This window comes from Nansenia antarctica (genome assembly GCF_963989245.1).
Source record: "Nansenia antarctica genome assembly, chromosome: 4".
Taxonomy (NCBI): Eukaryota; Metazoa; Chordata; class Actinopteri; order Argentiniformes; family Microstomatidae; genus Nansenia; species Nansenia antarctica.
Window position 1 is genome coordinate 14,803,117 of NC_137689.1, and position 24,175 is coordinate 14,827,291.

Here is a 24,175-nt window from a genome sequence, read left to right on the forward strand (position 1 = left end):
TTGAAACTAATCCTTGCATTCAGATTTGTTTGCTAAATATCCCTCCTCTGAGATGATTATATAAGGGTGGACTAATAGGTAAAGGAGGCATCTTTGAAACAGCCGCCTGCCTTTTGACCAATGCACCATTCCTCTTTTTCTTTAACATGGTACTATATTAATTCAACAAAAAGTTTAAAAAGGACTGACATTGCTAAAGCTGTTCCCTCTTATACAAACAGAGTATGCGCACAAAAAGGTAAGGTGTTTGAACACATCTTTTGTCTCACTTAAAACGTGTTAATGCTTAACCACTGTAAACAGGGATACTTTATTACCTTGGATTGATCACCTACACATTACTAGACAAAGCCAGCTTTGAAATGTTTACTCTGTCTTCCATTAATTCCATTCTTTAAGTATTTACTAGGGCTGTCAGTCGATTAAGACAATTAGTTGATGCATGTTTTTCTATTAGTTGAATCTGTTGTGGAATGGTGTTTTTTAGACTTTTTTTTTTTTTACCATGCAATTAAGGTGGTCAGCAATTTTCTTAACATGAAATATACAGGAAACCAAAGGGGTGCCTAAACAATTAGTGAGGGAGTAGTAGGGCGTTTTACAAGTTAACAATGCAATGATGGCCTTAACATCAAATATGCAAATTGACATTCCCATCATTCCCAAAACGTTGCTAATGGCTTAAACCAAGTCTCCTTGGTACAACACTCTTTACTTGGTTCCATGTCATTCATAGCTTTAACTTCTTTTACTTGGTCTGATATAAAGAACAAAAAAATGTGTTGTCAACTAAAGCATTAATTGATTAATCTATGAATCTGCACCGCCCTAGTTATCACTTCATTTGGCTCTGCAACATCGCAAAACCACAAGTTACCAATTCCTCTACCTCTAGAGGTGAGAAACAGGAGGACAAGATCAAGTGGTGAATGATGAAAGTGAGGTTAAAGGGGGGTAATAAGAGTATTTTAGAGTTGGTCATGCATATTAGTTTATATGATGATCTGCAAGTGCAAGACAGAACTGAACACAAATTCACAATTCTTATTCTTACCATCTTATACAATACCTATTTGCATCTTGCAGTTGTCTCAGGTATAATAAACGATGCGTTCTTTAGCAGGTTAAACAGAAATGTATGATCTGTGTTTGTCTTTTAGTCTACTGTACAGGTGACACGGTCATTGTTGAAATGTTAGTATGGAATTATGAATCTATAAGATTCAGGAACTAAAAACAATGGATGACTCGATGGTCATTAGACACATTTTCATGAGGAATTTTAACAATAATAAACAAATAAATTAAATAAACTATAGGCTGCATCCATAGAACGACACCAATTACATGATACCAAGGAACTTGCAAGTCTCTTTGGGCAGGAAAGAGCATGATTAGCTGCGGCCTAGAAAATCAAGGTTCAAATAAGTCCATGTTGATAAGGATAGGCCTACATGAAGAAAAAAAACCTAGGAGTGTCTTTACTCGTCGCAACATGTAGTCCAGAGTACTGCACTGATACAGGCACGGAACCAAGTGACACTGGACTCATATTTTATACTTTGTTCGTTTCAAATAATACATTGAAGATGAATGAGATCGCCGAAGTCGTGGCACTTTTCTTGGGTTTTGCGGGCTGGGTAATGGTTGGGATATCACTGCAAGATCAGTATTGGAAAGAATCCACCACGGAGGGCAGCGTGATCACCACTTCCACCATCTATGAGAATCTCTGGATGTCTTGTGCCAGCGATTCAACGGGGATCTACAACTGTCGCGACTTTCCATCTATGTTTGCACTACCTGGTAAGCATTAACATCTTATTTAATTGATATGATTATTATTATTATTATTGTTAATATTAGTGTTATTATTATCATTATTATTGTTAGTAGTAGTAGTAGTATTATCAATAGCATTTTGCTTCAATTGCTTGTTTGGTATTTTTAACATTACACATAAGTAGCCTAAGTAGGCAACCGTTTTCACTATTGTGCGCTCTAATGATTGTAAGGCGCAGGGCATGCTGCAAATAACAGCTGAGTTAGCATTTTCTATGAAATGTCCAAGCTTATCTCAAGATTTGACAGACTGAGGACATTTATGTTTGGTTATAGCCAAATTTGGGTTTAAATTATTCATTTGAGATCAATCATAAATATAACCCATACCCCATTTATTCTCAATATGTGCCAATCTAGAGGAAGTGGGCAAATTAGTGTCATTTGGTCATTAAACATAGTGAAAATAGCTTGATATCAGCACCTGTCGGTGGGTGACATTATACATATAAACTAGGATTTATTTTTTTACTGTTCAGAATACCTGACGTTTATATGAAATATTTCGTGTAAAGATTTTTCAATTAAGTATAAGCAGTTATGTATAAGCAGTGTATAAGCAGACTATGAATAATACGTTTATTGATGGTTTATTAAGGAGCAATAAAACTTATCGGTTGAAACTGATGAATAGTTTCAGTGAGGGCAGAGATGTGTGTAGGCTGCAGCCTAGGTCCTATGCTCATGCTCAGATGCCCTGAATTCAATCGGGTAGATAAGGGATGAAACGCGTACTGATTTATTATACCATTAATAACAACAATAAACTCTTTACACACCCTTTAAACCCTTAAGTGGCATCTAATGCTTATTTTCAGGTTCAACGAGGTTATAGGCTACTATAAATGTGGATATGATGTCATAGGCTATCATGTCTGTGTGGCCAAGAAATTATTAAGGCCAGTCACAAGTGTTGGATAGACATCACTGTTTTTTTTTTTTAAATGAACAAAGGATAAACGTGACTGATTAATCATGATGATTCATCACCGGTACGTTCAAGGTAAAACGTCTTTAAGTGATAAATGGACAAAAAAGTATATAGACATAGCTTCATAACAGGTTGAACGTTGGACCTCTGACGTCTCTTCTCGATAAACCATTGCGTATCATTGAAAAGGTTCAACAATCAATAGAGATGGTATGGTAATAAATAGAAAAAGAAAGGAGTGGTAGAGATGTTGGAAAGGTGAAATTAATCATTGATTGCTAAACTTTCTGAAGCATCACCGCAACATCAGAACCGCGCTGCGCAATATCTGGCGCGCTGAAAGAGTGCGTGCCTTCGGAAAACCCACACATTTACTGCGCAAAGAGAGAGACGAGGGTAAACGCTGTATTGTAAGGCAAGAGGAGTCTGTCAATTATTCCTTCTTTTTCCGGGGAAAACACGGCAGATATTCGAAAAAGAAACGGAGGAAAAGATGAATGCAATTGTGGAGGTTGTTGCGTTTCTTCTTGGTTTCCTGGGCTGGGTGATGGTTGGGGTTGCCCTGCCGAATCGATACTGGAAGGTCTCAACTGTGGAAGGCAACGTGATCACCACATCAACCATCTATGAAAACCTATGGATGTCCTGCGCAACCGACTCCACAGGGGTTCACAATTGCCGTGACTTTCCATCTTTACTTGCTCTCTCTGGTACGTGATTCACATAGGAAATATGTGTCAATCGACGTCTATTGACCCTGCTTTTATGAACCAGTGATGACTATAGACTAGAGGTCCCCTATAAATGAAGGACAACTTTGAAGGCGTCATGAAGCATTCATACACACTTTCTGAGGTCTGTAGCTTCACAGATTGATTGATAAGCAAAGAATGTCAAAAAGGTTATGCCAGTTGGCCAAGCAGAAAAGTAGGCTACCTGTTAAATTGGACTTTATATACAGTAGTAGGGTTTTGATTTGTGAGGCATCTGTGTAGGCCATATAGTGATGATACAAAGTATCGTTTGTCAGTGGGATCAGTTAGCCAGGACCCAGGGACCATGCTTGACAAATCGTGGGACAAAAAATACCTTTTTGATAGAGTTAGAGGGGCATTGGGATTGGATCATCCATTTCTGGACTTCTAAATGAATATAGCCTTTTATTATATAGACTTTTATTTATTTATTTGTTTAATTTAACCTTTATTTAAGGAGATTTTAACCAATTCTCAATGACGACCTGGCCAAGAGGTAATGCAAAAGGCAAGTCTGTACAACACAACATAACAACTTTATATACAGTATATAAAATATAGAACATAAGTACAATAAACAACAAGAGTCCATTTTAATAACATCCTAACATATACAACATCACAATATATACAGTATATAAAACAGCAAGGATCTAAGTACTATGGACCAGGGGGAAGTTATTTCAAAAGCAGGTGCAGTGATCAGAGACTATAGCGTGTAATGAGTTTTTAAAAGATGGTATTGAAATGAAGGTGTGGAGTTTTAGTGTCTTTTGCAACTCATTCCAGTCAGTAGGGGCAGCAAACTGGAAACAGTGATGGAAAGGAGGTGCGGACTTTGGGGATTCAGATTCAGATTCAGATTCAGATTCAGATTCAGATTCAGATTCAGATAACGTTTATTGCCATTATGCTTGACACATATAGGAATTTGTTTTGGCATTACAGAAGGTGCATTTATGCATTTTTCACTATACATGAACAAAAACAAGTACAAATACAAATGCAAAAACAGGCAAAAACAGGACAACACAGGACAGACAGTGCATGGATAGTGCTGTGTATAAAGTGCAGTGCAGAGTTATTCAAGGTCCAGTGCATATTCAGTCCTGGGCAGACTTGGGGGCGGGGGGGAGGGGGAAGCCAGAGTCATTTAGCAGCCTGGCGGCTGAGGGGAAGAAACTGAGCCTGTGGCGGGCCTTTACTGTCTTAGGCAGCCGCAACCTTCTCCCAGAGGGAAGCAGGGTGAGGAGGCCGTGACCGGGGTGGAAGGGGTCGGCCATGATCTTCCTTGCCCTCCTCAGAGCCCTGGTGTCGTGCAGGGAGTTGAGGGAGGGCAAGGGACAGCCGATCACCCTCTCTGCTGAACGTATCACCCGCTGCAACTTGGCCTTGTCCTTGGTCGTTGCAGCGGGGAACCAGGTGATGATGGAGTGGGTGAGGATGGACTATGATGGCTGTGTAAAACTGGATGGGATGACCATAGTGATGAGTTTGCTGGAACATACAGTAGATTGGGTTTGCTGGTGGAAATGTTCAGTAGTGAGCGGAGGGCGGCTGTACGGGGGGTGGGGGTGGGGGTGAGGGGGTGGGGGGTTGTCGATGATGGATTTATAAATGAACTGGTACCAGTGGATCAAATGCCTAATGAGCTTAGTTCAACTGTCTTGCTCTATCAGAACAAAAAAATATGAGGTTATTTTACGCCATTGTTTGTAAACTATGTAATTGTAAACAAACACCATATCTTCAAAACATGGTTAAAAAGCTATCATCTCAAAAGATATCAACTCATGGATGGTCAGTCCTTGCTTGCATGGCTGTTTATGAAATTGAGAGTGGTTACATTTCTCCAGCCCCATTTCTCAGCTGTTTACCAAAAAAGTGGCGGGGAGAATCCCAGATTGTCCCTTAAAACGAACAAATACTAAAGTCAATCATTTGAGCCTTTCACAATCTTACCTCCGTAAGTAATGTACACTGTCATACATTAGCCAATTAAAGCCTCTAAGAAAAGCAATCCTTGCCATCAAAGTAAAGGGTGAAGGGTTTGAACTTTGGACTCGCTATTTGCTGGACTGTGGTGCGAGGATGGGCGGCAGAAAGGCTTCCCTATAAGAGGGGATTACATTACAATAGCAGAAACCTTGCCCTATTTACACATACTACATCTTCCCAAGTGTGTGCAGGATTGGCAGTTGGTCTCACAAATGGCTATGCCATGGTTTTCCTGCAGTTTTATTTGAACACTAACTGTCATTACTCCTGCGCAGGGTACATACAGGCATCTCGTGCACTAATGATTGCTGCCATTGTGATGGGGACTTTTGGAATCGTGGCAACTCTGGTAGGAGTGCAGTGCTCTAAAGTAGGAGGAGAGAACTACGTTCTGAAGGGCAGGATCGCTGGCATCGGGGGAGTGTTCTTCCTTCTTCAGGGTAACAGCACCTCCAATTTCTACAAACATTACTGCACCCCTCTGAATTTGTCTGGTGTCTCCTAAAACTGTGTATGTCATACAGGACTCTGTACTATGATCGCTGTGTCTTGGTATGCTTTCAACATCACCCAGGAGTTCTTCGACCCATACTATCCAGGGACAAAGTAAGTACAATCAAACAGATTAAATTCTGACTCTCCCTAATAAGATGGAGATACCTGAATAATAAGATAACATGACTTTTCATGGTACACAGCCACCAGCAATGTAATGTGCACCGGTATTATTTCTGGAGATAAGGTTTTGTAATGAATGAATTACTTATTTGCAGCTAAATTAATGCAAAACACACAAAAAAAACACTCATTAAATTGTATGGAATGCTTATTGTTTATTGTAACATTAGAGTCCTCTCCTCTGTTTAGCAGTGGGCTATCATGTTGACTGTATTACAGGTATGAGATTGGAGAGGGCCTGTACATCGGCTGGTGCTCAGCTGTACTTGCCATTTGTGGAGGTGCATGCCTGCTATGTGCATGCAAACTAGGGACAGCCGAGGACAAAATGTGAGTTTGTGTGGCTAAATGCATGTTTGTTTATCAATATGTGTTGTTCATAGTTTACAAAAATGTCAGACTTCTCGGTAAGTAAATTACTTTGCATTCATCTGACCCCCACTAATTTCCTCACTACCAGGCCATATCCATACCAACCACCTACCAGGGGGACAGTGTATTCCACAGCAGCTGTTTCTCAGAGTGCCCCCAGCCACTATGGAAGAAATGCATACGTCTAGGAGGGGGGTGAACTTGTCAGGGTTGAGGTCAATTCAGGATGATGTGGTAAACTCAAATTGAGTTCAAGGGAATAGCACTTGGAAGGAGGGGAATAAGTACCTTATTTGCATATTACCAATATGTGTGGTATTATACTAGCATTGAATGGTTTTATGAATTTTCATCTCATTCAAATTGAATTCAAAATGAACTTTACTTTGACTTGTTTTCAAGAATTGAATGTGAGTTTACAACAACATTTCAATTCTGAATTCTAAATTGAATTGACATTGACTCTTAACTCAATCTTACTAGACTGGGGTGAGTTTCAAAAGCTTTGTAACACTAAAATAATCTTAAATCTATAATAGGCCACGAAAGATAAGTGCTACAACGTTTTCTGGCAAATCAACCATGTACAGATGTAGGCCTACTAGTGGACAACAACCAAAGTTTTTCTCCAGGGATATGTGTTTCCAAGAGAGATATTCAGTCTTCTCTGACATATTATGATTTACGTACAGTACATATGGATCAGTCATACTATAAATAGTTGTACCATGATCAAAGGCAAATCTGATTAGTATATTCAATGGGAAATTAAATAATATATAATTTGATTAATGTCTGATGGGTGTATGATGGGAAACATTTTCATAATAAGATATCACTTAAACAGAATTAAAACCAATTATTATTATTAATAATAACAATAATAGTAACAGTAATGATAATGATAATAATAATAACTATTATTATTATTATTATTATTATTAGAATAATACTAGTGTAGTCCCTGCCTATATTATCACTTTCTTTTTTACTATATGTATATACTGTAGCATCACATGATTTTTAACATATGTTCTCTTTAAATGTCTGAACATTGTGTATTTTAAGGTCAAGATTACAACTCTTTTGTCTCACAAAATGTACTGATTTTAAATATCTTGTTTTCTTTATTTTTATAGGTAAATAAATGTTGCTCTTTGTATTGATTAAAGGAATTGGTCAAATTATTGAGCAACACCATGGTGTGGTTTTAGCTATAATGTGGTTCATTGCACCATGATTGCACGATCCTTTTTTAAAGTGACAACCAGGCAACTTAGACCATAGTAATGAGGTGCTGTAATTAACTGAAGAGGACCTTCTATTTTCAAAACACCACCATGCAGAGCCATAAATTATACTCTCTTGGTTAGTACTACTGTAACAAAAGCCCTGGATCCCAGATGTCAGTACACTGTTTACAGCTCACAAGCTGACATCAAAGGAGGGAGTAGAAGTTTCTGTAGGCTACTTCACGGCGAAAATACACCGCAAGCGTCAACCTCAGCAGTGCGTGTGCGTTTCATTTCGGCGCCCATGTTAACGGGTAGGGATGTAATAATGCATCGCGATGCAGTTAATTATCGATACAAATATGTGACGATTTAAATCGGTAAGATGAAAAAATAATCAAGATATTGTGTATATTGTATGTTTCGGACAATGCAAGGAATATGGACGTTGCAGTGAGAGAGTCTGGGCTATAACCATATCATATCACCATATTATAGTGTTTCGTCCCCACGTTAAACTTGGCCGGCGGTTGAGTGTACCCCGCTTCAGCTGCTTGCTGGGTCTGGGGAGGCAGGTTGCAGCCTTCTGCCACAGAGGTTCCACGGGGCCCACCCGCTGTGCCGACGGACCATGATGCCGACGGACCACGATGCCGACAGTTTATTAGCAGATTTCTGTGAGAGCTGACAAGACGGTACATGTGGGAAAACTAGGGTTAGGGTTAGGTGCTAGGGTGCTACGGTTAAGGTTAGGGTTGGGGTTAGGGGTAGGGATAGGATTAGGGTTAGGGTTAGACATGCCAGCATGTACCAAGTCGACGTAGCACCTAACCCTAACCCTAGTTTTCCCACATGTACCGTCTTCCCACATGTACCGTAACAGAGAAGCGGAGAGCTCACATGCAGGGAGGGCTGTCGGCATATTGATGCGGCACCGGTTCCACAGCAACCGCTGTGTTCGTAACTTATCCTAGAATGCTTTTTGTGAATGTCTTGTAGCTAATAGCATTGTGCAATTTAAAACATGCAGAGCTATATTTGTAGTGTTTTGAGCCCATGATTCTTGATTGCCCATTACATGCAAAAATGATGTAGCTAGGCTAACTAGCTAGCCTGTTGGTTATCTATCCATGTTGTTGGGCTTTAAGGTTAAACTGTTATTGCTGTAGCTCGCTGCACTAGTCTTGCAATCAGGGTTCGAGTTATGTGGGAGCCAATGGGAGCTGAGCTCCCATAGAGATGGTCTGAGGCTCTCTGAGCTCCCATGAAGGCAGTAAAATCAAAAATCTGTGGGGGTCGCTAATAGTACATTACCACAACTATTATTTGATCAAAATGTCAATGTAATGAATATTATTTAATTTATATTATAAATATTGTAAAATAAACACGTTTTCCAAAAGAACTTCGCCCACCATTAATCTCCTGTGAATGACAGTATGCCTTTGACTGCCTGCACTTCACCACCAAGACACCATGGGGCGCAGTAGAATATTGTGCAACAGCAAAAGGTTGATTAATCAGCTGTGCGGTAAACCGTTGGAACACACAGTGCACAGCTGATTAATCAATTAAACCAATAGAGTGAGACACCAGTTGCCTTTCAGGAAGTAGTGAGATCGTGCACCTAGCCTATTATTGAGAAGCAAACATTCATTCATTAGCTATACAGGAGTATATACATACAGTAGTAGCTACCATGCCGCCCAAAAAAAGGCCACTGCTGCCGACCGGGTCATCAAGCCTAGAAAATTTCGGGTTTTTATCAAAGACAAATTTGACCCTCTCCCGTTCATCCAATCTTGGATAAAGAAAGGACATCGGACGTCAGCATCATGGGTTCCAGGACCGCGACCGCAGCCTACTGAAAACAGACCACTTTGGTCTATCCTGTCTCCGTAAAGGTAAGGTGGCTTTTACTTTTTACTAACCTAGTGTACTAACTAACCTAATGTATTTTTCGCTCCTTCTGTAATAGCAAAAATAACACAATTATTGGCCGAGATACATGTGTGACTATCGCTTTTATAGCTGTTGTTTCATGTGGGGCTGTTGATGTGGTGAAATGAGTAGCCTGCAGCTGTAGCGTCAGGATATGTTGGGATTTGAGGATGAGGATGATGTTTCGGTATCGGTACCGTTTTTAAAGTATCGATTTGTCACCGGTATCGAATAAAACCCAAACTGTACCCAACCCTAACTATATGTTTACATGCCAACTAATTAGCTAATTCATTTCTGTCATTTAGAGCTGAGGGGAGCAACAGAGAGACGGACAACAGGACAGCAACAGAGAGACAGACAACAGGACAGTAACAGAGAGACAACGGGAGAGGAGAGCAATAGAGACAACTGAATGCACTGAACCTTTTTTTTATTCTTTGCATTATTAACACTGTTGTGTTATTGTGTTATTAAAGTGTTTAAGTGTTTTATGGTAAAGCATTATGAGTGGTGTGTGTGTGCAGGGTGCTCGTGAGTTGTATATTTTGGGGAGGGGGGAGGCTTGTGTATGGGGGCGGGGGGTCCTCACACAAAGGAGTAGCCTAGGGCCACTGACCACCTTAATCCGCTACTGCCTATAGCTAATTAAAACTTGTAAGTCCCATCGCTGTGTGGGCATGATTCGCGCGTGCATGAGAACATTTCGCACTGTTATTTTGGAGACCCCCACAGAGTTCAGCTTATAACTCGAACCCTGCTTGCAATGCTGTTGTCGAAGTGTGCATTGTATGTGGTGTGTTAAGTGTGTTATTGTAAGTGTACAGCTAAACTAGCTAGCTACATTGATATTTCGAATGCAGTTGTAAGTGATTCTCCATGCAAGGTCATCATAATCAAAATGTAAACTAAGAGGGAAATGCGTTTTAACATGCACATAGATCATGTTATGACATGTCATGATCAGACTATGACATGTCTTCAGTTTGCTTAAGGAACTACATATCAGCAACAATACTTTCAATACTTTCTCGTTACATCCCTACTAAAGGGTTAGAGAAGCCATACAGTGAGGCATACAGGAGGTGCGCATCTCAAGCGTGTCTCACGCTGGCTGCCGTGGCACGCTATCTAGAGATTAGGACTCTCGCCTATTTTTTCCACGGGCCGCATGCGTTGCAGGCAAAACTCAATGTACAAAGATAGGGCTGGCAGTAGCAGCTCCACAGTTAGAGCCACAAAAGACACGCAGCCAGTGTGGAAGCCGCAACAGTGAGAGCCGCAGCAGTTCCGCCATGCACACGCGCTGTTGAGGTTGACGCTTGCGGCCTATTTTATGGGTTACACTCAAATGTTTTTGCACCACCAAGTGGTACAAGGTTGATATTTTTGCACAGACCATCTTACCGTCATTGTGCTTTGCAGAATATACATTTCCTATATGAGGTAGTAGTTTGCACCTAAGTAGGTTCTCACACTAAATCGTCAGATTCCATATCCATTTCTGTGAATAGGAGGCTGGTAACCAATTCACACAATTGTGAACCAAATGAACAATGAAACACTGCCACCTAACCAGTTTTTTTTTATGTTTAATTTTGTTTTTGTTTTTACATAGAATCATTTTAGCTTTCAAAAACAGCTTTTTGAGAAAACATTGACTGATTTATAAATAAACTCATTTTGTTGCTGGTTAATCTGTCCTAATCTATGAAAAGGAATGCAAAATGAATTTGTTTGCATCACCAACATCTTCTTTTACAACATGAGACAAAACAAAAATGTCACCAGAAATCTTGACTGACCTAAAGAACTAAGCTTTATTCATATCTGTGTATATTTGAATGCATACAAACATAACAAACAAGTACTCTTTAACGGTAGATTCCAGCACTTGTTTCCCTTCGTAATTTAGCAAAAATGGAAAGGTGGGATTAGTTCAAACCAGAGAAGCCTATTTCACCACACGCCAACGGCTCGTAAAGGCAAGTCATCTCAATAGAGAAACCAACTTTACGAGACTGACAGAGATTTGGAACTTTCGGCCAAAATGATACAGTTCCACTAAAACTATTACAAATATACAATCTTTCATCTTGAGAAGTTAGGGTTAGGAGGTGTGCTTATAGTTTCTAATCTTTAGGTGCCTCCTCTGCTAATTTGTCCAAGGCTTCGCCATCAAATCGAATGAAGTGCCAACCTTCACTGGCAGTCAGGTCCTGAGCTCCCTTGGTGATATAGAAGTCTAGTGAAGGTGTGTTCCAATCAAGGACTGACAATTGCAGCCTTACACATTGCTTCTCTTTCCCCACCTAGACATGCACAAAAACAATACCACCATCAGACTACAATTCACTCCTTTACAGAGCAGTGGTTTATTGCTAGTAACATAGACCCTAATCCCAACCCTTATCACACAACCACACAAATTATTATTTTATACAATCAACACAGGAACTTCATGTTTTAGCGACATAGTTTAATTGAACTGTATTGAACACTAAAGGGTATTCACCTGAGCTACTTTGCTCATCAGCGCCTTTCCGATGCCTTTCCCTGCAGTGACAACAAACAGATGTAAGGTTGTGAACGAAGGGAGTCTATGCACACTTCAATGCATCAATGCGTAATTTAAATGTATTGTGCTTTAGGTCACAAGACCTTCATCAGAACCATCTCCTTTACCTTAGGTTTACCTTTACCACAGTTGGGTGTATGATCTCTGACCTCAACAGGGATCAGCATTGACATTATGGCTACATTAATATGCACCGCACACATCCCACACATCTGGATGAGAGCATTTAGTTAAATCACTACCAGGCTTAGCAGAACTGTCCACATATATGTATATTTACCTCGGAACTCAGGCATCACATAGAGGTCCTCCATGTACACTGACCGTCCTTTCCATGTGCTGTATGTGTAAAAGAAAAGGGCATACCCAACCAAGGTGTGCCCTATGTACAAACAAGCTGAGGCCATGTCAAAATATAGCCAAACATGAAGAGTGTGGGTGGGCTAACAAATGAGACTATTAATCAAACATCACTTATAATGAGCTACAGGAGTCTGTGATCCTATAGCTTTTCTTCACACAACTTGTATTATTACTAATACGGATTGTTAGGTCTAGACTTTTGAGGTTTGGTCAGGAGACCCACTCAAAACTAAATAATTCCTGGCACGCAATTGTGGAATATTTTACATTTGTTTCTGATGTAAGTTAAACATCACAGCGTTTACAGATTTGTATACCTTAACATTATGCACACATTATGTTCATAATCTACCTGCAAATGAGATTTGTGGGACTACTTTAGTCATAAAACATTATAGTTTTATAAATGTAAAATCAGTTTGTAATGCACAGGCGTGATGATACAGTATTTACCATCTTTGGTCTTGAGCTCATCAGGCACTTCCGCTATTAGGCATTCAAAGAAGGGATTTGGGGAGAACCCATCACGTTCCAACTCTACGTAAAACAGAAATATTAAGACAAGTGGTTGATTATCCAGTTCATGTGTTGACAGAGACATCCGATATTACTATTATGAAAGGCAAAAACAAAGAACCTTTATGAGAAATCTTCACTTGGTCCGGCATTTTTTCATATACTGCCAACTCCTAAGAACACAAGACAATTTTATACAACGGTTACCACATTTATCTATCAATATTTCACAAAAGAAAGACCAGACAAACTTTTAATTAATGTATTTTAATGGACCTATGTTTTATTGTAAGTGTATTCATCAGCTGAACGGTAAGAATGTAACTTCGATAACGGTAATATAATAGCCTACAAACGCGGAGTAATATGAAAAGATGTGTCAACATTCCATTTAGCCGTGCGTGTATCGTGGATATCGGCACGGCTGGAACGCAAACTGACCAATAGAGACAATGGACCGGATCTATCCGTTGTACTTGTATAATATGAATTTAGTAGGCAGTATGTTAGTATGGCATTTCGAACACAGACAGTGTTTTATGATCAATGGTAAAACGGAACAGTATGATACAATTAAAATCGCGACAAAATATCTTTCAGTGAACATGATAATAATAATAATAAAGTTATATATAATAATAATAATAACTTTTTATTTGTATAGCGCTTTTCCTGCAAACGTGCTCCAGATAGGTGGAGAAGAATGTACAAATCAGTACCAAGAGTTACAGTAGATTACAAACTAGCTCGGGAAACTCACCATTATCATTCTAGATATGTCCTTAAGGGCTCTGCACACAGCGTGCGATTTCTGTTGCGCATCAACGTTCCATTTTGAAGTTTGAATGGAAGTCTATGAGAACATCGCATTTACCCACACACGGCCCCGATTTTAATCGCACGGCGAACATTCGATTCCATTCATTTTGAATGGGACAAAGCACACGGCGTGCGAGTTTTGTCGCACTGCTTTGTCCCATTCAAAATGAATGGAATCGAATGTTCGCCGTGCGATTAAAATCGGGGCCGTGTGTGGGTAAATGCGATGTTCTCATAGACTTCCATTCAAACTTCAAAATGGAACGTTGATGCGCAACAGAAATCGCACGCTGTGTGCAGAGCCCTTTACAGTCATCTTGTCTTGCAGCCCGTATTCTGAAATCCATTTTCAAGTTGTTGTCGTAGGCTACGTGCAACTGGGACAATGATAACCTCTGCCCACTACAGTTCTACTACTAGAGTAGGAACTACAACCGCGTTTCTGGAGAAATGTTATTCAAGGGCATCCTAACCTCACATTATTTGCGCAGCCCATCACTGGCATAGGCCTAACCCTTTGAGTTAAAAGACACTTTTAATTTAAGTACAGTAGGAATTTATGAAAGTGCACATTATTATGGAAGTAGTAGTACTGTTTAGGATTATGGATGGATATTTACAAAATGTCATGTCACAGATTCACAGACTCTCCAGCAGTACCATGGTCAATCCAAGGTTTCATCAATAATAGCTCATAAAGTAGGCCTAGCCAGCTGGTAGGTTAATTCAACTGGGTATGTGAAATACATTTGTATAAATAAGTTACATTGTCTTTTCAGCAAGACATCTTCTATCATGTCATGACAAAATGGTTAGCAAAAAACGTTCAGAATGTACCTTTAAGTAGGCTATATCATGCATTGGACTAAAGGTTAATCTGAGGATTTGAGGAAGTAGCCTGATACCCTTATACCTTTCCCGTTATGAACATGTGACAAATGCTTTTTGATTGTGTGAAAATCAAGTATTCTACTGGCAAAGAAAATGTAGGCTATTCAGTTTGTAGACTTAGGTCTATATTAAAGGGACACATTAACCTTTCCTCAACTCTGTTAATGTTTGCTGACCCAAGTGAGGCCGCTTTCACCTGTAATGGGGGGATTACACAGTAGCTACTTTGGTCTAGACACATGATATAATGTCCATATCATGGTGACTTGGGGTGGACTCTGACCTGGAAAGGGCCAGTATGACAAAGCCTGAGTTACAAACCATTTAAAATGTCTTCAAGCAACCTGACAGACCCTCCTCTTCAATATATTATAGATTATATATATAATTAAACAAGTCAGTGAAGAATGTGTAGTAATGTGCATATTGGTAACAATTGATATCAACAAACAACACATTTTTAATGTATGAAACTCATGTATCATATTGCAATGCAGAAGTGTCAATGGAATCTACAGGGTGTGATAGGCAACACATACTTACTAATTGACATAAGACCAATATATGTACTGTAATAGGTTACTGATACCAACAATGACCAGGTTAATGAACATCCAACTATAATTCCTAAATTAGATTTAGAGGACCTGTTGCATAGTACAGAGATCTGGCTAGCCTAATCCCGCCCCCTCCTCCTCTTTCACTGTCAAAAAAACCTTCAAATAACTTATCTACCACTGAACGGGACAGACTTCACTACGCACTCTCCAAAACATGAAATGTTAGGTTACATATACTGTATAATATAACAAATAAGACGGAGTATCGGACTATAGTTGCTTTGGAAACACTGACAATATAGCTTTATGACTTTTTGAGCCATTTTACACTGGAGAAGCAGTAAGTAAAACATCCATTAACTCCAAATTTAACCTACATTACAATATGTGTCTGCTCCAAATTAATAGCAATGTGAAGATAGATGGAGATATGATAGTTACATTTGTTCCGTAGAATATGATTTTAAAACGTTTCTTTTTGTGCACAAGGTAGTTTGAGCCAAATCATTGTGCAGCAGTAAGGAGGCTACCCACATTGAATAGTATGTTTGTGTATGTTTAATCACAGTTATTTATTTAAACCCTCAGAAGTAAACATTGATCATTTGTTGTCTGAGTATTAGGACTATAGCCTATTTGTTTGGTCACCATTCATTATCACACTTTACCACTCTTACTACACACCATCAGAATTGTACAGATAAGACCTTGAGATGACGGCATGGGGGCTTTTAGAATTTGAAACATGCAGAGCCACCTCATAGGAGGAGGAAATCAGCTTGTGTAATACCAGTGGGCCTTGAACTATGCAATGAGAGCGTTTTCTTTCAGTATTTAAATTATTTGGTCCCAATAAATGACCCCTTCTTTACAAAAGATGGCAAAATGGCCATGTCACTTTTGGCAAAGCAACATATGGACCTGTTATAATATGCTTAGGCCTACAGTAAGAATCCTCTTAGAAATAATTTGTGCATCTATCCATTTGTGCATAGGATTTATATGAAGGCATTATGATCATGAAGCCTTAAAAGTGTGTATCTGTTAAGGTGGACCAACCATTTTAAGAGTTTGTAGCAAAAAATAATTACTTAATAATGTAATAGTAGCCTAACATGTTAACCTTACCAAACACTGCTGATATTTGTAGGGTTGTTGATATTTGTAGGGTTTTGCAACTACACGACTAACCACTTGATCATTTATAAAAGGTAGCATGGGATCTCTTGTATTAATGTCACTACAGTGACTTTAATGTAAACTCTTTATGAAGTCTTGAACCTTTCCTTTTAAAGTAATGACAACTTCCTCATGTTTCATTTACCTTTCTCCACATAGCTAAAACAATGGAAAAGCATTTTCAGATGCTGAGATTCTCTCCATTTTCTAAACACCCCTCATGCACAAAATCACACATACTGCCTCAAAGATTAGTTTAAGCTTTGTGCTTTTCGCCATCATAATACTGAGCAATAATAAGCCCCCCTGAACATTTTGAACAATCAACCATTTTTAATCAACCCTTCCCTTTTAACCTCCAGATACAGTAAGTGGATATCTCTCTATGCGGTGCAACTGAGTCTTCAAGGAAGTAACAGCAATTGAACGTCAAAGCCATGCCTCTAGGTGGCTCCTTCCAGCTCTTGCAGACTTTGAGGAAGTCTCCTGCTGTGTTCCACCGACGATTTAACCGTGACCACACCAAGATCCTCTCCCAAGGAGACCCCCTCTTTAAGGTGCACTACTTGGGCACTATGAAAATCTACTCCCTTGATTTAGAGCATGCCAAGAGTACCATAGGTAAGCTGCTACAGCAAGCCTCCGAGAAACGGAGCAAGGAGCATGCGCTGGTGGTACGACCACGCTATGTGGAAGTAAAGGAGATCAGCACAGGCAGGCAGCTCACAAAGACCTACCTGAGAGATATTGCGTATTGCGCAGCTGACACAGAGAATCCTAATGTGTTCCTGTACATATGCAAGCAGCAGGGCCAGCAGCTGCAGTGCAGAGGGTTCTGGTGCAGTAGTGCTGAACAGGCTAAAGACATAACTGCCTGCCTGGCACGCTCCTTCCAAACAGCTCTGAATGATTGGCAAGGCAGTGTGGCTGATCACACTCAGGGATCCACAAGTAATGGGCTCTCAATGATCCCTAACCTTCATTCCAAACTTCCAGAGGATCTCAGGAAAGGTGAGATTAGTATTTGGAGCATAATATGACATGGTCTGGTGGTGTAAGGGGTAACAAGTCGGCAGCCCATTTAATGTTCAGACTTTTATTTAGAAAAATGTAAATACATTTCAGCATTGTTGAAAATCAATGACACACTCGCTAGTCAACTAACACAGCATGTTTTGTGAGCCTGCTAAAAATGTGAAGTAGTGTTATAGTTAACTAGGTAGCAGTGGGATTACTCACCGAATCCATTGCATTGCAATATTTTGGCTTGACTAGCGAGTGTGTGTTGTGATTTTCAACAATGTTGAAACGTATTTCTGTGTTTCAAAATAAAAGTCTGAACATTTTGATTGGTTGCCGACTTTCACCGACTTTGCCCTCTTTTACCAGACCATGTGACATATGTTTGTGAGCTGATAATGCTAAAATAACATCTTTGCAATTGTGTCATTAATATGGTCCTGTTCCTCTCGTTGTGATGACAGGTCACTGGAGGAAGAGGGGCTTGGTCTCTCGCAGTCCTCTGAAAGTGATGAGGAGGAAGACAAGCAGACAGTCAAATAACGTTTGACAGACTATTACTGTCAATCCAGTGGGTCTAGCAGTGCTTCATCAACCTCTTCCCACCATTGATGAAACTGGATCACAGCCAAATTGACTTTTCTCATGGACATGGCTTCAAGGAGGGGTGGAAACTAAATTAAAAAAATGTCCCCCCTGCAACAGAGCCTCACTTGTTTTGTTTTTTTCAATTTGGTTTACCAAATGCCGAAAATACACAGCAAGCGTCAACCTCTGTAGCGCGTGTACATGGTGGAACTGCTGCGGCTTCCATGCTGGGAGCGTGTGTGGCTTCTGTGGCTCTAACTGCGGAGCTGCTACTGCCAGCCCTATCTTTGTATTCATGAGGAATGGGTCAAATTTGAATGGGTCAAATTATTGAGCAACACCATGCTGTGGTTTTAGCTATAGATGTGGTTGATTGCACCATGATTGCACTATCCTTATAACAACATATCCTTGTGACACCCAGGCAACTTAGACCATAGTGATGAGGTGCTGTAATTAAGTGAGGACCTTCTACACCACCATGCAGAGCCATACATGATGACTACTTACTTGGTTAGTACTACTGTAACAAAAGCCCAGATGTCAGTATACAGTTCACAAGCTGACATCAGAGGAGGGAGTAGAAGTTTCTGATAGGCTATATCACACTCAAATGTTTTGGCACCACCAAGTGGTACAGGGTTGCTACTTTTGCACAGACCATCTTACCATCAGACCAGACTGTGTGAGTTACTGCTTTGCCATTTCCTGCATGAGGTAGTAGTTTGCCACTTAGTAGGTTATAATTTAATTTAATTAATTAGTAGGTTCTCACACTAAATCGTCAGATTCCATATCTATTTTTGTGAATTTAAATGTATTTGAATGAATGGTCTTTATTGTCATTGCTATAGTACAGCAGTGGCTGTGACTGGCCATCGGGCAAGCCTGGCAAATGCCAGGAGGGCCGCGAGACTCTGGGCCGCTCAGAATGTATTATATAAAAAATAAATGAATAACATATTTGTAATTTTGTCTCTGGTGATTTTCATTGAAAACGTCATAAAGGGAACAAGTAATTTGATTGGATAAGAGGCATTCCATGAGTGGTGATCAGATTTCCAGAGCGTTTTTTACGAACACAGCCTCGATTATCGCTGTTTTGAAATGATCGCTGGTAGCTTTGTGCCGCTCTTTTCCCATTGACATCATGGTGTCAAGTAATGTATAAATAAATGTGCTGAATTTAGATGCCCTTTTGTGTTTTCATGCAGGGATATTCAAAGTATTTTACTTTCAACCAGGTATCTGATTCTGACCACCTGTAGTCACTTACTTAATGTAGGAACTACTTAATTCTTGTTGCACTGAAGCAGGTGGTTGAATGACAGTGTCTAGCTTTGTCTAAATGTAAGGGGTATCCTATGGTTGTCTAGTGTTGATGTTAGGATTGACTGTGTGTACCCTTGTCTAAATGTAAGAGGTATCCTATGGTTGTCTAGTGGTGATGTTAGGATTGACTGTGTGTACCCTTGTCTAAATGTAAGGGGTATCCTATGGTTGTCTAGTGGTGATGTTAGGATTGACTGTGTGTACCCTTGTCTAAATGTAAGGGGTATCCTATGGTTGTCTAGTGGTGATGTTAGGATTGACTGTGTGTACCCTTGTCTAAATGTAAGGGGTATCCTATGGTTGTCTAGTGGTGATGTTAGGATTGACTGTGTGTACCCTTGTCTAAATGTAAGGGGTATCCTATGGTTGTCTAGTGGTGATGTTAGGATTGACTGTGTGTACCCTTGTCTAAATGTAAGGGGTAGCCTATGGTTGTCTAGTGGTGATGTTAGGATTGACTGTGAATGAATGAATGGTCTTTATTGTCATTGATATAGTACAGGTACCAAACAACGACATTTGGGAGGGGGGGGCTCCCCTGGTGCTAGGAAAAAAAACTAAAAACAAGAAGGGAAAAGAGCTGGTTTACATAAATAAAGGCTATGTACACTATCCACTATACTATACTATACAAATAAAACACTGTGCTGTACTCTATGCTATGCTATACCTATTCTAACATTTCCTATCTCTGAACCTTATGTACCCGAGGGTTGTCATATTGCACATAGTGTTATTGCACATTCATTTAAAGTGTCGCAGTTTGCAGGTTTGAAATGTTCACAGTTGTGTTTCAGTATTGCACTTGATTTCAATCTAGTAGCTGCCATCGTGTACAGTCTAAATGTAAGGGGTATCCTATGGTTGTCTAGTGGTGATGTTAGGATTGACTGTGTACCAGTGGAGGCTCCTCCATAGAGGTGGAGGAGGCCTGGCCTCCCCAATAATTTGAGAGAAGAGAGAGAGATTTAAAAAAGCAATAATTATATTTATTTATTTAACAAAAAACTTTTTTTTATTTTTTATATTAATATTATTTCCGTTTTGTTCATAAATCTGAATTTTTCCATGGCTAAAACCCAATATTGCAATTGTAAAGCACCTACAGGCCAGAATCCCTATCTGTTTGTATTGAGGGAGGCCAGGCCTCCCCCAGGAAAGTGGTTTCTCATAGAAGTCAATGTAATGCAATTTTTTTCATGGCAATAATTGTTGCTGTAATCGCAGTTGCTTCTATCTATGATATTTAAGATCACTTATCTAGTTACACAATCTTCAGCATAACAAGTTCATAAGATATGAAAAATGCACAAGCAAAAGGAATGGAATCCAAATTATTTTTTATTCACGGTGGACAGCAGCTCCGGCCAAGGCTGTTTGCAGTTGTGAGCGTCCTCTGGAGGAGTCGGGCGCTAGGGACAGGAGAGAGAGTTCATATGAGCTTCACCAGGCATATAGCTACAGAATAGAATACTTTATTAGTTTAGTAAGTATGTCCTTGGTCTATGTGTTCTATGTGTTTACTTACCTCTGCTGTGTCCATCGTCGTGAAGACGGTTACTGGGGGGACGGAGGCCGTCTGCCTGGAGAGCAGCTCAGCAGCCCAAGGCTCCTCACAGATGTGAGGATCCTCTGGAGGCGGGAACGCTTCTGTTTCTTTGAAGCTCCGCTCTCCTCACAAGGCGTCGTCTCAGCTGTCACTGGGCTGGCCGCTAGAGAGAGGAGAGAGAGTTCATATGAGCTTCACCAGGCCTTAGCTACAGAATAGAATACTTCATTAGTTTGGTTAGTATGTCCTTGGTCTATGTGTTCTACATGTTGACTTACCTCTGCTGTGTCCATCGTCGTGGGCAACCTCGATGCCCTCCTGTCCTGGGGCTGGAGGCTGGATTCCTACCTTGATGTCCTTCTGTCCTTCAGCTGGAGGCTGGACACCATCATTGATGTCCTCCTGTCCTGGGGCTGGAGGCTGGACACGAGCCTGGTTGGTCCTCTTGCACTATATCAGTTGTTACAGAAGAAGAATCAATGACAGAACATATCTCTTAAAACCCCAGTATTCATACAACAACAATGCATAGCTTGTCTGTTGTTTTACGATAAACTGGTAAGACTTTACCTTTACATTACATTTCCTTAATGTGAAATTATGTGGAATGTGGCTCTCTTATAAATTCACTGTATATTTCTGTTTTACCTTGCGCTTCACCATTGAACAGAATTTCCTGAATTTCCCTTTCTTCTTCTTGTCACAGACAAGACTCCTCTTCTCCTGCTCCATAACATGGACTTTTCTTTTGAGGTCTCTCTCTCTCTGTCTGCTTTCCTCCAACTCCCTGTCAAGCACCTGAGCCTTCTCAGCTGCCGCCAGCTTGTCCTCCAGGGCCTCTTTCTGCAGGGCCTTGATGTGGTCCTCTGCCTCCCTGGTGGCGTTGGCGGTCTCCAGGAGGGTCGCCTTGACCCCGGCCAGGCTCCCCTCAGTCTCTCGCTGGGCAGCGAGGGCCTGGCTCCTCTCCTTCTCCAGGTCGGAGTTGTCACAGACAAGACTCCTCTTCTCCTGCTCCATAACATGGACTTTTCTTTTGAGGTCTCTCTCTCTCTGTCTGCTTTCCTCCACCTCCCTGTCAAGCACCTGAGCCTTCTCAGCTGCCGCCAGCTTGTCCTCCAGGGCCTCTTTCTGCAGGGCCTTGATGTGGTCCTCTGCCTCCCTGGTGGCGTTGGCGGTCTCCAGGAGGGTCGCCTTGACCCCGACCAGGCTCCCCTCAGTCTCTCGCTGGGCAGCGAGGGCCTGGCTCCTCTCCTTCTCCAGGTCGGAGTTGTCACAGACGAGGCTCCTCTTCTCCTGCTCCATAACGTGGAGTTTTTGTTGGAGGTCGCTCTCTCTCAGTCTGCCTTCTTTCACCTCCTCCCTGCAAAGGACCAGAGCCTCCTCCGCTGCCTCCTTGTCCTCCAGGGCCTCACTCTGCAGACTCTTGTCCTCTGCAGTGACGGTCTCCAGGAGGGCCTGGTACTCCAACAGGGCCATCCACTTCTCCTCCTCCGCTGCCTTCTTGTCCTCCAGGGCCTCACTCTGCAGACTCTTGTCCTCTGCAGTGACCAGGAGGGCCTTGTACTCCAACAGGAACCTGCACTTCTCTACAATGGCTACAATATAAAAAATGGAAGGAAGAGAATGTGAAATTACTTAATGTGAAATTACTACAAGGATACGGCCAAAAAGCCGTATGATGGCTAGAACGTCGGGTTATAAAGCGAAAGCTTCTTTATATAAAAAAATGTGTTGGCCTACACTGGATATTCACTTTAATTCTGGACGTTACAATTTGCATTTCTCAAAAACAACAAACTAAACTGTCAACTTCTATGACGTCTTGCCTTCTATGACGTCGCTCTCTCTCAGTCTGCCTTCTTTCACCTCCTCCCTGCAAAGGACCAGAGCCTCCTCCGCTGCCTCCTTGTCCTCCAAGGCCTCACTCTGCAGACTCTTGTCCTCTGCAGTGTAGGTCTCCAGGAAGGCCTTGTACTCCAACAGGAACCTGCACTCCTCTACAATGGTTACAATATAAAAAACGGAAGGAAGAGAATGTATGCATGAACGTATGTATAAGAATGTATGCATGAACATTCTTATAACATAGTACATTAATAAATAAATTTTAGCAAGAATACTGATCTGTTTCTTGCATTATGTCTAGTAGGCTACTTCCAACACAAAATAGATAAATAAAATACATTTACAGAATACAGGCGGGCCGTCAAGCCCATAGACTTTTACTTGTCAAGGCACATTTTTAAAGCGCAAATCTGTAATTCAAGACTCTCCGGTAAAGAGATCACACACACACACACACACACACACACACACACACACACCTCTGGGTTGGTCCTCCGGGCTGGCTGCTCTGTGGGCCTGTGGGGCCGCTCCCTGGGCGATGTCGTCATCGTGCAATTCAGTTTGTTGGAGGTCGCTCTCTCTCAGTCTGCCTTCTTTCACCTCCTCCCTGCAAAGGACCAGAGCCTCCTCCGCTGCCTCCTTGTCCTCCAGGGCCTCACTCTGCAGACTCTTGTCCTCTGCAGTGTAGGTCTCCAGGAAGGCCTTGTACTCCAACAGGAACCTGCACTCCTCTACAATGGCTACAATATAAAAAACGGAAGGAAGAGAATGTATGCATGAACGTATGTATAAGAATGTATGCATGAACATTCTTATAACATAGTACATTAATAAATCAATTTTAGCAAGAATACTGATCTGTTTCTTGCATTATGTCTAGTAGGCTACTTCCAACACAAAATAGATAAATAAAATAAATTTACAGAATACAGGCGGGCCGTCAAGCCCATAGACTTTTACTTGTCAAGGCACATTTTTAAAGCGCAAATCTGTAATTCAAGACTCTCCGGTAATTTACACACAAGACCCACGTTGATCTCTACTCAGCGCACACACACACACACACACACACACACACACACCTCTGGGTTGGTCCTCCGGGCTGGCTGCTCTGTGGGCCTGTGGGGCCGCTCCCTGGGCGATGTCGTCATCGTGCAATTCAGTTTCAAGCTGCCAAGCAGACTCG

At 41.0% G+C, this 24,175-nt stretch overlaps 3 protein-coding genes across 3 annotated transcripts; 2 read left to right on the forward strand and 1 right to left on the reverse strand.

Moving 5' to 3' along the window:
- Positions 1-1,589: 1,589 nt before the first annotated feature.
- Positions 1,590-6,764, forward strand: LOC308155319 (claudin-15-like; the record flags this gene model as incomplete). Its single annotated transcript, XM_080528620.1, has 5 exons — positions 1,590-1,806; positions 5,802-5,966; positions 6,051-6,132; positions 6,424-6,534; positions 6,665-6,764. The coding sequence occupies 5 exons, from the start codon at positions 1,590-1,592 to the stop codon at positions 6,762-6,764; spliced, it is 675 nt and encodes a 224-aa protein (XP_080384746.1).
- Positions 6,765-11,361: 4,597 nt separating this feature from the next.
- Positions 11,362-13,985, reverse strand: sat2b (spermidine/spermine N1-acetyltransferase family member 2b). Its single transcript, XM_080530275.1, has 6 exons — positions 13,967-13,985; positions 13,328-13,379; positions 13,144-13,227; positions 12,608-12,709; positions 12,265-12,305; positions 11,362-12,061 (listed from the first exon to the last, which is right to left on the reverse strand). Exons 1-6 carry the CDS (start codon positions 13,973-13,975, stop codon positions 11,882-11,884), a joined length of 468 nt encoding a protein of 155 aa, XP_080386401.1. The 5' UTR covers positions 13,976-13,985; the 3' UTR covers positions 11,362-11,881.
- A 1,680-nt stretch (positions 13,986-15,665) lies between these two features.
- Positions 15,666-19,219, forward strand: LOC308155335 (low density lipoprotein receptor adapter protein 1-A-like). The gene is made up of 3 exons (XM_080528641.1): positions 15,666-15,816; positions 17,018-17,666; positions 18,140-19,219. The coding sequence occupies exons 2-3, from the start codon at positions 17,093-17,095 to the stop codon at positions 18,223-18,225; spliced, it is 660 nt and encodes a 219-aa protein (XP_080384767.1). The 5' UTR covers positions 15,666-15,816; positions 17,018-17,092; the 3' UTR covers positions 18,226-19,219.
- The last annotated feature ends 4,956 nt before the right edge of the window (positions 19,220-24,175 follow it).